We start from the raw sequence: 16,285 nt of genomic DNA on the forward strand, positions 1-16,285 counted from the left end.
CACTTCATTATTTATTAATGCCTTTATATATAGATTTTAATTACATGGTCTTCTTTTGTGTTGAAAGGCCAAGTCGAATAGAACTCTAGAAATTTCAGTAAACAAAGAGTTTTAGAAAAGTTGTTGGTTTTTTGCAGGCACTAAATGAAATTCTTCCAAACACACACACACACGCACACACGCACACACGCACCCACACACTCCAGACTCCTGACTATGAGTGTTTTGTAATTCTATAAATATGTACATAGTTACATACTTACATAGATGCATGTGTTTCCCATACAGAACATTTACAAGGAAATATATTAATATCACAGGTACTCATGCTTACATACTAGTAAACAGTAATAACTTACAGCCTGTATATAATAGATATATAACAAATATATATATATAGATTAAAAAACAGCATTTATGAAACTAGTATTGCAACAGGTACAGAAAAATGTAGAAATTGAGGTTGTTGTGTTTTATTGTTGTTTGTGGTAAACAGACGTGTCTCGTGAGGAAAAAGCAAGATAACTCTATTCAATGTGTTTTATTTTCCCTTTCATTTCTATCTCTGTCTTTCTTCTATCTGTCTCTGTCTCTGTCTCTCTCTCAGAGAAAAACTCCTGTCAGGTCCAGAAGTCTGACTCCACCACCAACAACTTAGTTCTCGATCACAGATGGTAGTCAATGGCTGCGTAGATACATTTATCAACTTCGAAACAAAACGAATCTGTGTTTCTATCAACTACAATAGAGAGGCTAACGCTAACAGTTTAGTCATTAGCGATTAGTTTTTTTTTTTTTTAAGAAGTTTCACGTTCCAAGTACAATTAAAAATGCTATGACTTCTTTAATGCAAAGTTAGCACTGACTGTGAAATGAGAATCATAGCAGATTTGTCTCCAATAGGAAAGAAGCGCGGTCGGTGTTTTAAAATGTTCTATTTTGATGCATCCAAAACTTTAGGCTCATTAAATATTCAGCAGGAGACATTTCATTCTGAACTTTTACATTTATATATGTCCTGTTGCTAGCTGTCTCTAGCTTGTCCTACTTTGTGGCTACCAAGGAAACCATGTAAACTAGCAGTAAACTAACAATGTCTAAGGTTTAGATCAGATCATTTACATTTTTTTAAAATCACTAAACAATACTGGATCCAACTTAAAAACTTTTTGTGGATTTTCTGGATTAAAAAAAGTCAAAGGAGAGAAAGTCAAAGGACTTATAAAAGAATATATAAAAGATCTATCTGTATCATGTTCTGGTTTCCTTCACTTTGTACTGACTTTATCTAGGTGACGTTTGACCTGTGAATTCTTGTGAGCCAATAGAAATGAAGATTAGGGGATTGTTAGTCTGTTAAAAAAAAAGATAAATAAATAAACAAATAAAACAGACCCTTATTAGTAAGTATCCTTACAACAGGCTTCTGTTTCTTACTATTGCTTTGTGCTAGCATGATCCGCTAGCATATGTGACGGTTTTGTGGGAAAACCTTTGGGACTATTTCTGCCCCTTTCACTAGTTATATTTAGATATAGTTCGGAGGCTACATCTTCGTAGACTTTTTCTCCAACGTTTCCACAAGGGTTTTTTTTGTTTGTTTTCTTTTTACAAATTTGCACCTTCTTAATGTACGTGTTTTAACTTGTGTTTTTAAAATTTGATGGAAAGTGCCATAATGTCCAGCCAATTAACGCGGAATTTGACGTGATTGGGGCTCATCATTTTTATTGAAATTTTAGAACTAAGTAGTATTGTATATAAAAAAAAAAAATATATGCTTTTATGTGCTTAGCTTATGTTACTTGATAATGCTAGCTAGATAGCATGGTGATAAGATCAAACTTGAAGCGTTTGATGATTTTTTTGGTCACATGATCCTGGGACAATCTATCATCTAGAACCCTACTGTTCATATACACTCATTGGCCATGTTTTACCCTGACAGCTACGAGATACAATGCAAAACAAAGCCCAGGACTGGAGTAAGTGTTCAGGGCAGGTTACACAACAAAATGTTTATGCAAACGAGAAGCAAAGCCATATGAGGACTACCAATAGGTGTGAGAGGTGGTGGTGTCAGTGAGACTCAGGATTTATCCCGAACAGAACATCAAACCCTTTAAGCTTTTAAAAATAGGCAGCAGATATCAAGAGCAAAATGTTTTCGGTTCATTCCAACATTACAGACTGTAACGCAATACGATTCACTACAGCATTTCATTTTTTGACAAGTTGTTTTCAATTTGTCTTGTTGTCAGTATTATGTTACACTGGAGCAAAGTAGAAACAAAGACCAGTATAGAGCGATTTCAACAACGGTGCAAAATGGCTGCCGGCGTGACTGCAGCTTTAGGTACAAATCCACTACAGAGCTGTTCTCTGCAGGTAAACCCACTGCTTATCATGTACAATGGCACAGCAGAGTGTATGATGTGAAGGTCACTGGGGTAAACCCATAAACTAAACACATACACATGATGCACATACATAGATTTACACAGACCTCACCATGTAGATCTAGATCGGTTAAGGACTAGAGCCCACACATTCCATGTACAGTGTAAGTTTATCAACCTCCATCCTTTACCGGTTTCAGTTTGCTGAAACTGTAGATGGATAACAAGATTTTTAGATAACAGACACTTTTTTATCCCAGCAGAGATTGTGCGGTTTGATTAAACCCCCAACAACAAGAACACCAACATCGCTGCTGCAGCTTATCCACTCATACCTGCACCACTCACACGCCCATGTCAAAACCACAGAAATATCTAACAAACACTTGCTTTTATGCCGATCCCTTTGCACTGATGGATGTAGTAGAAGTGATAGACACACTACAGTCCACGTAATGCGCTATAAGGCACTTTGTACCTTTTAGCAAGACCATAAAAAGATGAGTGTATATTGCTTGATTGTTCTCCATCTTACACTCATCTCGTCCCCTGACGTGTGGTTGAGGCTCGGCTCCTTTGTGTCCTCGAGTACAACACGCATACGCAGGATGTGTCGATGCGGATCCACCTCCATCCTGTCCCCCTGGTGTTGTCCGATGTGAATGCTCTCACATATGACTGCTTGGTCTGACACTCGCTTACCCAGTGGCGTTTGTCCACGCCAAGGCAGCCAGCTCCAGCCACTCCATGCTCCCCGGCGCGCACTCCGCGGTGATCTGGCCCGCGACACCGGGTCTCGTAGAAGTACTGTGTCATCATGCCCTTCTTGGTAGGAAACTTCTCCAGTACGGTGACGTTTTGCATGTGCACGTCAATAGCCGTTCGCCGGTCCATTACCCAGCTGCTTGTAGCCTCGCAAACCGAGCGCTCAATGGCCGTGTGTGCAAGTTGCCTCTTTCTGCGGTGTGGGGATGGAGTCGCATGTTCTGATGAGTCTGATAAATCCAGCAGGAGGTTTCTGTAGGATTCTCCATCTTTGCCCTTCTTTAACTCCTTGTCATCCACTTCATGTTCTTCACGTTGCTCGGGCATGAGCCCCAATTCCAGCATTATCTGCAAAGGAGGATGTTTGGGAGGCGAAGGGGACGTGGAAAACAGCACTCGAGGGTTCGTGTCCAGCAGCAAAAGATCATCGTCCACCTGCAGGAGTCCATCTAAGCCCAATCCTAAGCCCTCAGGGGACACCGTGGGCATTGTGGTTAATGTGTTTCCTCTCGTTCCCTCACTCAGCTCCCTCAGATCCTCGTTGATTGTAGGCTTGTCTGTAGGGTGCAGGTCCCTTGGCCACTCTTTAAATCTTTCCATTGACTCCTCCTCGTTTTTTCTATTCAGCCCAATGTCTTTAGTCCTGTCTGCTTCAATCTGAGTTTCTACCTTGCTATCCTCCTGAAATTGACTATCTCTTGATTTAAAGTCCCTAAGTATGTGGTTCTCCTTGGAAATGTGACGTTCTTGAAGTTTGCTTGAAATTTGCAACCCGAGGTCAATCTTGCCTAGCTTTGCCTTCTTGTATTGCCTCCTTTCAGGCACAAAGTCCTCATTTATCAATGAAGATGTGTTGGTAACTGTGAGATCAGTTTGAATGTGGGTATCTGCCGTCCTGTGAGGTAATTTTTTTGCTGCTTTTTTATCGCTCGACATGTATTCCGTGTGAGAATCGCTGTATTTGGAGATTGGGTTTACCGGTGATCTGGTGCTGAAGTTGTTGCCAAGCTCCATTGTCGCAGCAACAAGCCCGGGCACACTGGGTTGAGGGAAGAACAGGGCCGAGGCAATCACCATGGCAACCAGGGAAAGCCAGTGCATCACTCCCAAGACGTATCAGCTGGAAGAGAAAGACAGAAAGCGTGAGAGAATGGAAGACCTGGAAATTTAAGATTACACCCCACATTACATTTATCAGAGAACTTCCAGGCACACGTCCATCTCACTAAAAGAACCGCAATAACAGTAAAGTTTTAATGGCCATCGGCTTACAGCTCTGGCACAGATTAGTGGGGAAAAAAACACAAAAGTGAGGTAGTCTGTGTGCACAAAATGAGTCAGGTTATTTTACTGTCTTAGACGATGCAAAACATGACTGTATAGAAGCTAAAGTTCCACAGATTTGGGCTGAGACGCAGCTTGTCACTAGCTTACTGAATTATTGGTCCAATTATCATAGATACATTTCAAATCATTTCAGATCTTAGAACTTGACTGATGTTGGTGTTTGAAGAAATATTCATTTGTTGATGAACACACTGGGTGGGGGAAGTCGTGGCCTAATGGTTAGAGAGTTTGACTCCTAACCCTAAGGTTGTGGGTTCGAGTCTCGAGCCGGCAATACCACGACTGAGGTGCCCTTGAGCAAGGCACTGAACCCCCCCAACTGCTCCCCGTGCACCGCAGCATAAATGGCTGCCCACTGCTCCTGGTGTGTGTTCACGGTGCGTGTGTGTGTGTGCACTTTGGATGGGTTAAATGCAGAGAATGAATTCTGAGTATGGGTCACCGTACTTAGCCGTATGTCACTTCACTTAAAACGTCTTGTATACACAGAAAAGCAAACCACCAGACAACATCAGACCTACAGACTTCACCCAAACCTGGAGGCCATCCAACACGTGGTAAAATAGACACTTCTCCTTGGTACAAAGAGTAAATGTGTGTTGAAAAAAAAAGTGTAAATTTACACACTAAAATTACTAAACATTCAGGTGTTCACAAAATTTCAAATAAGTCTGATTTACATTGTGATTTAGAAGGCTAGCATGAATTAACTATTTAACTAACTTAATAATTAAAGGTAGGGGGCACGGTGGCTTAGTGGTTAGTACGTTCGCCTCACACCTCCAGGGTTGGGGGGTCGATTCCCGCCTCCGCCTTGTGTGTGTGGAGTTTGCATGTTCTCCCCGTGCCTCGGGGGTTGTGATGGGTTGGCACTCCGTCCAGGGTGTATCCTGCCTTGATGCCCGATGACGCCTGAAATAGGCACAGGCTCCCCGTGACCCGAGAAGTTCGGATAAGATGTGGCTCAACTGGTTAAGGCTCTGGGTTGATGATCGGTGTTCAAGGCCCAGCACAGCCAAGCTGCCACTGCTGGGCCCTTGAGCAAGGCCCCCAACCCTCCCTGCTCCAGGGGGGGCGCTGTATCATAGCTGCCCCTGCACTCTGACCCCAACCGCCTCACTTGGGGTATGTGAAGAAAAGAATTCCACTGTGCTGTAATGTACATGTGGTGATAATATAGGCTTCTATGCCCGTTCTTTTTTCTTTTTATTTATTTTTTGGAACAGGAAATGAAATCAGATCAGAACACAACAAACTGATACACCTATCCAAGATGTCATCTAAATAATGTAAGGACCCGTGAGGAGATGGCCGTGAGAATCACCCCATGGGCTGGCGATGAGGCCAAGTTGACAAGGTGGTGTTAAAAAAGAATGTTGAAATGGGATTGTCTACATGAGCTAACAGGTCTCTGCTCTTGTCAGATAAATCGCTCTGATCAACAACATAGAGGTGGACCATCGTTCACACCTGTCTTAAATTCCCAGCCTGCAAATGGCTTTCATCTAGTGTCACTTACTGTCAAGATGATGTCAAGTCTCAAGTGTGCCACTAAAGTAGAGTTCAAGTCAAGTTCTGACTGCTACTGGCTAGGTGTATCGCAACTGCAACCAAATCACTGTCAAACCCCTCCCCTTCCCCCAAACCAACTGCACCGCATTGCTGAAGTGATGTATGTCTCATCAGAGGTCTTTCAATGAGAAATTGAGTGGCTCTGGTATCACACCTAAGGGCAATCAGAGTAGACGTTCAAACCATTGTCGGGTTTTTGTGAAGCAGAAGAAAACCAGAAGATGCAGAAGAATGAGAAGAGAAGTGACCCTGGACAAACTCTGATACTCAGAAGCTATAAAACTATAACCAGCTATAACTCACAGGCTATAAATCCCATGGAGGGTTTTACTGCAGATTATACTGCAGGCTGCTTGTGCGTTCTGTAAGGACAGCAGACTTCAGAATCATCTAACAGGCCTTACTTATAAACTGCATTGAGTGTGCAGGTTAAATGCATTTTCTGGCAAAGGAATGTTCTGGCAAACGCAGACCAATTCATCGCTCCCTTGCAAAAATCTTTTTTGAGCACTAAACGTTCTCTGTGATTAAATAAAGGTTAAACGAATTAAATGAAAAGCAGCAAAAAAAAAAAAAAAAAGGTTATTGGGTTTTTAATAGCAGTAACCCCCTCCTCTGTTCGCGCACAGAATGCGTTCCGTATGTTTCACCTCTGAGCCTGTAATGAACAGCAGACTTCACGGAGTGCTGAGTAAAATCCTGCGAGTTGGCAGCATCCCTCTGACTGCTAGTGTTTCACATGATGGTTTAATTGAGCCAGTGAATGAAGCAATAATTAGCGTGTAGGGATTCTGGCTTTCAGCATGCTAATAGAGAGCCACAAGTCTGACTCAACCACCAGGGGGCAAACAAAGCCACATCTTCAAACTGTGTGTGTGTGTGTGTGTGTGTGACCGTGTGTGTGTGTGTTTGTGGTCGTGTTGATGGCAAATGTTTGAGCTTGAAAATGTTCTTCTAGCTTCCAGGTGCCAATCATTAAAGCTGCTACTGTTCTAACTGCGTCAAAAGCGACAGGTGTGAACGGTGTACTGTGAGATGTGAGAGTGTGTGAGAGAGAGAGAGAGAGAGAGAGAGAGAGAGAGAGAGAGAGAGAACGAAAGAGTGAAGGAATGCTCAGAATGTGAAGGATGTGGCTCCTCCTGGGTAACCCCAGGCAGGACAGAATAGAGCGAGAGAAATCATGCACATAATCTTATTGTCGCAGTAAAATTACGTCCATTGAGAAAATAATAGCAACGCCGCTTCACCCTTGGTGAATTCTGTCTTTCAGAGCTATTCATGAAGACAAACAAGAGGAAGATGAAAATAATGGTCTGTGTGAATACGTGACGTGACATGAAAGACCCTTTAATGATTTTTAGGCCCTAATTTCCACCCATGCTTTCTCTTCGCTGTCCTCCCACTCAGACATAAAGCTTGTGCTGTCCTCCCAATCGTAAATCCATCATTACTACAGAGGTTGAAGTGTACAAAGGGATGGGCGAGATGCGTTGTTTTGTTAAAGGGGATGGTGATGCCTGATGTCAGTGTTTTTCTTTTGATTTCCTCTCAAAGAGTTCCTCTTAAGGACATTCAGCAGCACCTGGAATGTCACATACAGTATACAGTACGTTGTCTGCGGTTGTTGGGATAGATGACACAGGCATTTGATGTCATAAAATTGTCTTGAGTGTCAAAATTTAGTGTAGCAATAAATATGACCTCCACGAAGAAATCCGGATTCAGTATCCAGCCTTCAGCATTCAGTTTATACAGATCTGAGTATTTACAATTGAGGTTCTACATCAGTATTCAGACCTTAGATGTAAAGATAAGAAGTTATTTGAGAGTACCGGTTGAGCAGAGAGGCTTTTGAACCAGAGGTGTGTCTCAGTTACAGTACGTCTGATTCTGACCGTGAACTGAAGTTAACCTTTCTCTGAAGAGCCAATGGAGCTTAATGGTGATATATAAGCCTTCATAAGCTGTCAGATAATAAAGACGGAAACAAAACGTTCGGTTAAGATCAGCTGCAGTGATGAACGTGTTAATTACAACAAGTTCCGTTCACGCTACTATTAGATTCTCATTCGTACTGTACGTCAACCTATTGGCCTCTTTAATCCTCAGTTAACAAAGTGTCCCGCTTAAAAAGACAAAGTCTCTATTCCCAGTTTTTTTTGGGTTGTTTAAAGGCCTGTTTTTAAAGCTGGTGATCTAGAAAGTAAATAAAAAAATAAATGAAGAACTTTCACCACATAAAAAGCGATGTAGCTGTTAAACCAGAGTCTCCGGCGCTTATATTTTATGAGATGTTTCAGTGAGATTTTAACGATGTGTCACAGCTGAATTGGACTAATCCCTATTTTCATTCCAGTCACCTATCTGTTTATATCCTGTCAGAATTTGGTCAGAACTACGGTGAAAAAAGAACACCGACGTTTATCTGGTGCAAATAAACGTCACATAAATCACCCAAGTGGAGAACTCAGAGCTGGCGTTAAATAAAATAATACAATTAATTCTCTTTACGTTATCATTTTAAATAATTTTTATTAAAAAAAAAAACCAACAACATTATGTTTAACTGCACTTGAGTCAATTCTGAGACAAAGCAGACCAAGAGACCAAAACCTGGCTATTGCCCCTTTGCCCCCGAGGCAGTTTGAGTGCTGGTTCGGAGCCTAATTTAGAACCAGTTCTTTCTGTTTCGACAGCCAAAGCACCGGCTCTGAACCAGAAAAAGTGGTTCTTAAGTAGCACCAAAACGTTACTGGTCTAGACTTAAGAACTGCTTGCATCAGGGGCTGGGGGCGGGGCTACTGTTAGCGCATTTGATAATGTACCTTAAGTATACTAATGTTTAATACACTTTTACTTTACCGCAATATGATACATTATCAGCACACATGATAGTAGGTAGCTACATGCTAAGGCTAACTGTTTTTTCTGTGTTAATGATAAAATAACGTTATGTACTTTCTCCATCACAACCTCCGTTTATACAAATTACATGGAGCTGCACGTACACGTTGGATTCGTCACGTTTGGGTGTTAATGTAGGTTCACAAAGCCATGAGCATTAACAGTAAAGCAACATCCGCCATTGTTGATGTGTTTGTGTTTGTCGCTGCTGCGCTAATGTTGCTGTGTAACGTGACGCGTATACAGTGACGTCAGACTCGGCTCTGTGATGCTCTCTAGCCGGTGGAAAGACAAACCGGTTCTTAGAAGGTTCACCAGTGGAACCAACTTTGAACCAGCACCAGCGCTAGCTCTGAACCAGCACCAGCGCTAGCTCTGAACCAGCACCAGCGCTAGCTCTGAACCAGCACCCGGTTCTTTTTGGTGGAAAAGGGGCATAAGATTCAAGATTCAAGCTTTTTATTTGTCACATACACAGTTATAAAAATCTCAAATCTGAGATCAAATCTTAGGTCTGAGAGCATCTGAGCAACACAGTCCTGGAATCCAGCAAGATAATATGGGTAGGTCGTAATACTTAGACCTAACACTACCAGCCATATCAACATCCCTAACCTAACCTAACCTAACCTAACCTAACCTGACCCTCACTGACCCAGAACTCTAAAGCAAACTCGTAATCTTTCATTTAAATGTAGCGAATGGCAACGAAGAAGGAAGGAAAACGTCAGCGCTAAACATCAGCACATGGAGCATGTGTCATTAATCTTCAGGCAATATGTTTCACAGCTCCAAGCTCTAAGCAGCTAACCTCACTGAAACTGGAGTACGATGGAAGACATCACTCTATACAGTATCAGTCCTACACAAGGTACAGCAGGTTAGCAGCAGTATTTCTTGGTTTAAATACTCAAATACTTTTCAGTGTTGTGATTAACAGATTTGGATTTTTTTTTTATCTGAAGCAACGAATCTGTTTGGAATTTTGTGTTAAATGTTATTCTTGCTCCATCGATCCTAAAGGACCTTCTTAGACCTGCGAGTTCTGTGGGTTTGTCACGTCGACAATTAATAGACTCGTGTTTACTTTTGGAAATGTCATGCTCGCGCTGATCAAACAAGAGGACGATCGTGCTCGAATAATTCTCTTGCACGAAATTCCGCTCGTGTTATAAACAGTTATGGTAGAGTCTGGAGGCCAAAACACGACACTTGTTTAATCTCATGTGGAGAACCTTGAAGATCTGTGCTAGACTTTGTGTTTGTAATGTGCTAAACTTCTCTCTATGCTTGTGGTTGTTATGGGGATAGTGTGTGTGTGTGTGTGTGTGTGTGTGTGTGTGTGTGTGTGTGTGTGTGTGTAAAATAAGGAGATTCCAAGTGTCTATTTCACGTTTGTGTTGAAAGGCTAGTGGTGACACACAAAAGAGAGCCTGTTTGTGTGAATCTATATGCCGGTGTGTGTGGTTTAAGAGTAATGGGCTCTGTGAATGTGTGTGTCTGTTTGTATGTATCTTTGTGTATATGTGTGTGTGTGTGTGTGTTTGAGTATAAAGCCCACAGAGTAAGATGTATCGTCACACCTAGCTAGGAGACCCAGTCGAGCGCATTATCACAGCAAATAGAGTGTAATGGAGATAAAGTGCTACGGTTTGTCACTGACCTCCTCTCAGTCTGTCACCTGCACGTGTATTCATGAAGTGTGCACACACACACACACACACACACACACACACACACACACACACTTTCACCCACGTCTATCAAGCTCCCTTTTGAAAACAACACTTTTCCCCTGAGCGGTTAACGACACATAAATCAGGCATGTCAGCCATAGTGAAGACTCATTTTCCAATTACACACCTCACAGTCGACGCACTGCCACCTGTGAGACATGCAGATCACCTGAAATCTTACAAGAAAGTATTTGGGCCCATAGATAAATCCTCTAACAAAAAAAATGACTGATGTAAGTTAAACGTAACACACTTTGATTTACGTGGTTACAATTGTGACAACAGTGTTTATGTACAATGGTGAAATTTGGACGTCAAGCACAAGCTAGTTCATGACTGAGGCTAAGAACAGAACAGAAATTTTGGGAATTTTTGAAATGTAATAATAATAATAAATGACAAATTATGATGCCAGATACCACATCCAGAGTATCAGTAAAGTTCTGAGCGTCGCTGAGGCAACAGAACAGGTTCATTGCACCTGCATGTGATACGTATCATTAGCGACTGATAATGCTATGCTTCAGCGACGTTAGCGTCAATAGCTTTGTGGATGTTTTTCCCTTTGATGTTTGAATAATACAAAAGCTTTCGAAACTGCTATCCTCACACTGCCTTCCACACAGCATGAAGGAGTTTTGTGTAAATATGATGTGTGAATATTCCAAATTGTTACGAATGTTGATGTTTACCACATGATGCCCACAAAAGCCCATAAAATCGTCACAGAGAGCTAAAAGCAATTAAAGAGCTCTTTCTTGCAAGTCGTAATACGAAACGTGACAAAATGTTAATTAAATTGATTTGTAATTCAAATTATTGAGCACTTTAAACAAATAAAAATAATAAAAACTCACTGACAATGAAACATTTTCGTCTTTAATGCATCTGCCGGATACAAACTCACAAGTGAAAAGTCAGACACAAATATTTTTCCCAACTGGGTTTTATTGTACTTCATATTTCTCATGTAAAAGCTCCTGCGTTCGATTTTCCGAATAAATCCTTTCATATCCGGTCCGATCAATGAGGCCCGGCGTGTGGGCAATATCGCATTACTGTATATTACATAAACGTTTACTGACGGGAAGCTTAACCAAAAATCCGTTAAAGAAGCTGGGAAATGTAATGTTTCGTGTTCTGTTCAAGTTTCACGGTAAAACAAAGCCTTAATTAAAGACCAACATGTCTGTGAACCTTTGTTCGTCATCACTGTGGATTAGCAGCATCCCATCCCACTCGTCGACACACCCCACAGAAAAAGGCCAAGCTCAGCGTTCTCTCGGAGCGAGACGGAAATTAAACAGCAAAGACGTGGAAATTAGTTGCAGAAACTTATCAATCAGTACAGGAATGTTGCTGCAACTCAGCACACGTGGTTCTAATATTTCAGATTTGCAGATCAAGCGCCAGAGCCGCCACCGTGTAAAGGGACTATCAGACGTCATCCTGTGGGGCTTACATGTTACATGGGTGGTCATGCTCTCTCTCTCCCCCTCCCTCCCTCTCTCTCTCTCTCTCTCTCTCTCTCTCTCTCTCTGTCTCTGTGTTTGTGCGTTTCGTTTTCTCCAGTGCAAAAAAAAAGCCAGAGAAAGTCCAGACCTTGCTCTGAGAACTTCTCTGGATAACATTATCGGTGTAGTGAATGAGAAAGCTTCCATTAATGGCGTTCGCGCTCAAGATTTCATCTTCGTCTACTTTTACAACCTTTTTAACACCTGAAATATGATATAACGTTAGGAAGTGGAACATGTTTCTTTTTTAATGTTTTTACTTTCTGCGAGAAATGTGCAGGTTAGAACAGACTCGACAGTGTGTGTGTGTGTGAGTGTGTGTGTCTGTTTATTATTAAGTGCTTCTTCAGTAGTCGATCCTTAGCTCTGGAAGCTATGCCCTGGAGATATACTTGTCCACTGCCACTCTCGTCTCCCTGCATGTCTGTTTTTTCCATAACACATGCACCTTTGCTCTGCTCATAAATCTTACACACAACTGCTCTGACTGCACTGGTGTTGTTTACATCTCTACTTTCACTATGGAAATAAATGAAATGAGTATTTACTATGGATGTTGAGAAAAGGTTTAAATGGATCTCTTAAAATAAAGATTGAAGGCACCATCATTTGCTGATATTGGAAGGGTAAGTCTAGTTCATCACACCTACTCATTCACAGAAATGTTTCGTTCTAACAGAATGTAGGGGTGCGATTGCTTGGTGCTTACCTAAGCTTTGTAGTAGTGACCATACTGTTGTGAGGGCAAATCCCAGAGACACCTCTGTTAGGGTTGTATATTGCCCTGCTTAAATATGTAAACCTTTGGTGTGTGTGGCATTAGATGTATTGAGCGTCCAGAAGGTTGTGAGTTCAAATCACACTGAGCCTCTGTTTGACCCTTGATCAAACTCTCTCAACTCTTAAGGCTGTATTTTCTCTCCTCGTATTGTAAAGGTCGTCTGTTATTTTACATGTCGAAAGAGCATTCAACTTATAATAATAATAATGACCAGAAGGCTGTGATTTCAAATCCTTTGAGAAACATCTTCTTGGCCCTTGAACAAACTCCCTACACATATAGGATTTTTCAGTATATAGATCCGTGTACATTTTTAAATCTTTTGTGTAGTGTTAGGTGTGTGTATGTTACAATGGTGTATATTTTTGCACTTTTGTTGTAAGGTCAAATACCAGACTGCCTCTATGTAGAATATCTCTGATTATTTGTGGTGTGTGTGTGTGTGTGTGTGTGTGTGTGTGTGTGTGTGTGTGATGTTATATACATAAATATACTGTAAATAATGTTGCTTGATCAGTCTCTTGTAAACACACACACTGCTCACTGCTGAGGAAGATAAATAATAAAATTTGTCTAAAAGCTGGAAAAGTAAGACATCGGTTCCAACATGTGTGTCATCGCATTCAGGCCTCTGACCCAATGCCTCTCGCTCTCTTCATCTCTCTCTCTATCTCTCTGTCTGTCTTCCATTTGGCTGTCTCTGGAGTCTACTAGCAGCTGGAAAATAAGTGCAAAACAAAAAGCCTTTACTCATTCTACTGAGAAACAATCCATCAAGGCTAGCAATTAGAAAAGAAAAATCAACAAAACACAACAGACATACTTAGGGGATGATGTGTGAAGAGAAACACCCGCCTGAACCCGAACTCTCATTCAGTCCTAGCCAAACGAGATGTGTCAGACGTTGAACACGTACAAGCAGAGAAGCTGGAGAAAGTAAACAATTTAGGACGTATTACACCCGTAAACTTTGTAAACTAGTTAAACTACAGCATAAACCGGGCTAGCAAATGCTGGGCTTGTTTTATCCTGTAAGGTTAAATAAGCGATAAGCTTTAAATATTAATGTGGGAAAATTCCCATAGTTCACCAAAATGCCTAAAATGTTGAAATTCTGTCCTGATGAAACGTTGAATATAACAACAACAACAACAAAAGGCAAGACGTGTAATTCAACACTGCATTTGATCTTTCAACACTAAGATGATTTAGCTCTTTAGCTGCTAATTCAGCAAAGTGTACGTGTTTGTTTAGCTTTAAGGATTTGGCTCGGTAGAAGAAATAAAAAACTACAAGAGACACTTCAAGAACGTCTTAAATACTGAGACATATAGGAACTGACTGAAGACAAAAAACGGGTTCTGCTACTTATAGTCAAATTATATAATTAGTCTGTAATGTTTGGAAGCCTGACAGACTTGGTTTACATGAAAAAAAACAACAACAACAACAACATAAAAAAACAACAACCAGCACAACAACCCTAAATCCAAACGTGGTGTTAATGGGTTTATATCTTTTTACACATATAAACAGATATTTATATTAACAGAATTATTTGAAAGTGGGAATAGAGATCATTCTAAACTTGTGTGATAAAAATTAAGGGCATTGAAGAGAGATTTTACCTCAGAATCTTACCGTTTAGGTGACTTTCGGACCGCACGTCCTTTCGACTCAAACCGCATTGATTCCCACGAGCAAAGTTTCCACTTGTAAGAATTCGTCAAACTGAAGATAACCTGAAGAATTTACGGTCGTTTTTTTTTTGTTTGTTTTCTGTTTAAAGATCAATCTTTAAAATATCCGTTCAAGCCATTGGCTCATCTTCGCTTCGTTTTAACGGAATTTTCAGATTCCGTTAGATTCCGTTAATAATCCGAGTTTAAATTTTTAAATTCCTCAATTCGGACAGCTCGTGAGGCATCTCGCGCCGATCCGAGTCCGTGCGCGCGACGTGAACAGCTCGCCTCGCGCACACAGCGATAGCTTAGTGCTACCACCTTGTCGCAACTTCTTAGCACATTTTATAGTAGAAAATCCGTTCAGACGTCAAAAACGAACGAATATCTGAGTGAAAACAACCGATTGCGGATTAAAATATCAGTAAGAGATTTCTTTTTAGGACGCGCAGGAAGGTCTTCCAGGAAGGTCCGTATGGAAAGGTGAGGGATTCTTGTGAAGCTTTCGAATAGGACCAGACCCAGAAGGGGGCTGGTATCAAGACGAGGGGGGATGAAAAAGAAGAAGAAGAAGACATGAGAAGGAAAACGGAGAAACAACATCTGCTGCCTGTGGGTGTAATCACACAACATTTCAACTCATTGAAGGAAAAAAAAAAACTTGAAGCGTGACAAGGTTTCCTTTTGAACTCAAGCTAGTTTCTGTTTGTCTGATTAACACCAAAGCCTTCGGCTTCTGGGGAGGAAACATCAAATTTAAAGAGACTTTCCCTTAAATATAATATTGGCATGTTAGACATGTTTGTAATCCAGATGTTGAAACATTGGCCTGTTTATAGCATTAAAAAAAAATTATACACAGAAGTCATCAAATAATCTTAGACATGTGCAATCATTCAGGGCAAGATTATAGATTAAAGTTGGTGTCAGTAGTTAAATAATAACAAAACTAAGTGTTAGACTATATTCAAAATAGCTTCTTGGTAGTCTATTGCTAGTTTTTGTTATTTTTGTTTGTTTGGTTTTTGTTTAAGGTCTATTTAGAAATTGTTTTAGTTATATATTATTTCTAAACTAATTAGTAAATTGTAAAAATAAAAATAGTTAGGATAATTTAATAAATAAGCTCATTTTAATAACTACGATAAGTTAACTGTTGTAAGAAATTTGTCTGCTCCTTTCCTAGCTTTAATGTCTTTACGACGTCTCTATACACGGTTAACGAAAGGGTTTTTATGTGCAAAACAAAACAAACCATGGTGTTAGGAAGTGAATTGGGGAACTGTAGAATTTTTGGACCAGGACTAGTCTGAGGAATCAATTGAACAAATCTTTTGGATTTGTCACTTTACTGCACCATTCCTCATTTAAAGGAAAGAAAATTCTCCAAATGTTGCTTGTTGTGCTTTTGCTTCGTCGCCTGATACTGCCGCTGAAATCCATACTCTGTTTTGTGCATGTACAAAAAAACATGAATGTTAATCTCTTGCTTTTGTACCGTGGGGATAGACTTTACGGTGTGTTTGCCGACACCGAGCTTTATCTCAGCCTCATGAATCACACTCTACTAATGTTAACATTAACA

At 40.8% G+C, this 16,285-nt stretch overlaps 1 protein-coding gene across 4 annotated transcripts; it reads right to left on the reverse strand.

The window, feature by feature from the left end:
* Positions 1-20: 20 nt before the first annotated feature.
* On the reverse strand, positions 21-15,365 carry LOC132860634 (uncharacterized). Of its 4 annotated transcripts, none has more exons than XM_060891886.1 (3): positions 14,660-15,360; positions 13,842-13,945; positions 21-4,284 (listed from the first exon to the last, which is right to left on the reverse strand). In XM_060891886.1, exon 3 carries the CDS (start codon positions 4,263-4,265, stop codon positions 2,937-2,939), a length of 1,329 nt encoding a protein of 442 aa, XP_060747869.1. In that variant the 5' UTR covers positions 4,266-4,284; positions 13,842-13,945; positions 14,660-15,360; the 3' UTR covers positions 21-2,936. The 4 variants fall into 4 exon arrangements, 3 of the variants coding, with proteins under 3 accessions (XP_060747869.1, XP_060747867.1, XP_060747866.1); XR_009649864.1 differs by lacking the exon at positions 21-4,284 and adding an exon at positions 11,672-13,735 and having other exon boundaries at positions 14,660-15,365; XM_060891884.1 differs by lacking the exon at positions 13,842-13,945 and having other exon boundaries at positions 14,647-15,359.
* Between the last annotated feature and the right edge of the window lie 920 nt (positions 15,366-16,285).

Source organism: Tachysurus vachellii, chromosome 18 (assembly GCF_030014155.1).
Source record: "Tachysurus vachellii isolate PV-2020 chromosome 18, HZAU_Pvac_v1, whole genome shotgun sequence".
NCBI lineage: Eukaryota > Metazoa > Chordata > Actinopteri > Siluriformes > Bagridae > Tachysurus > Tachysurus vachellii.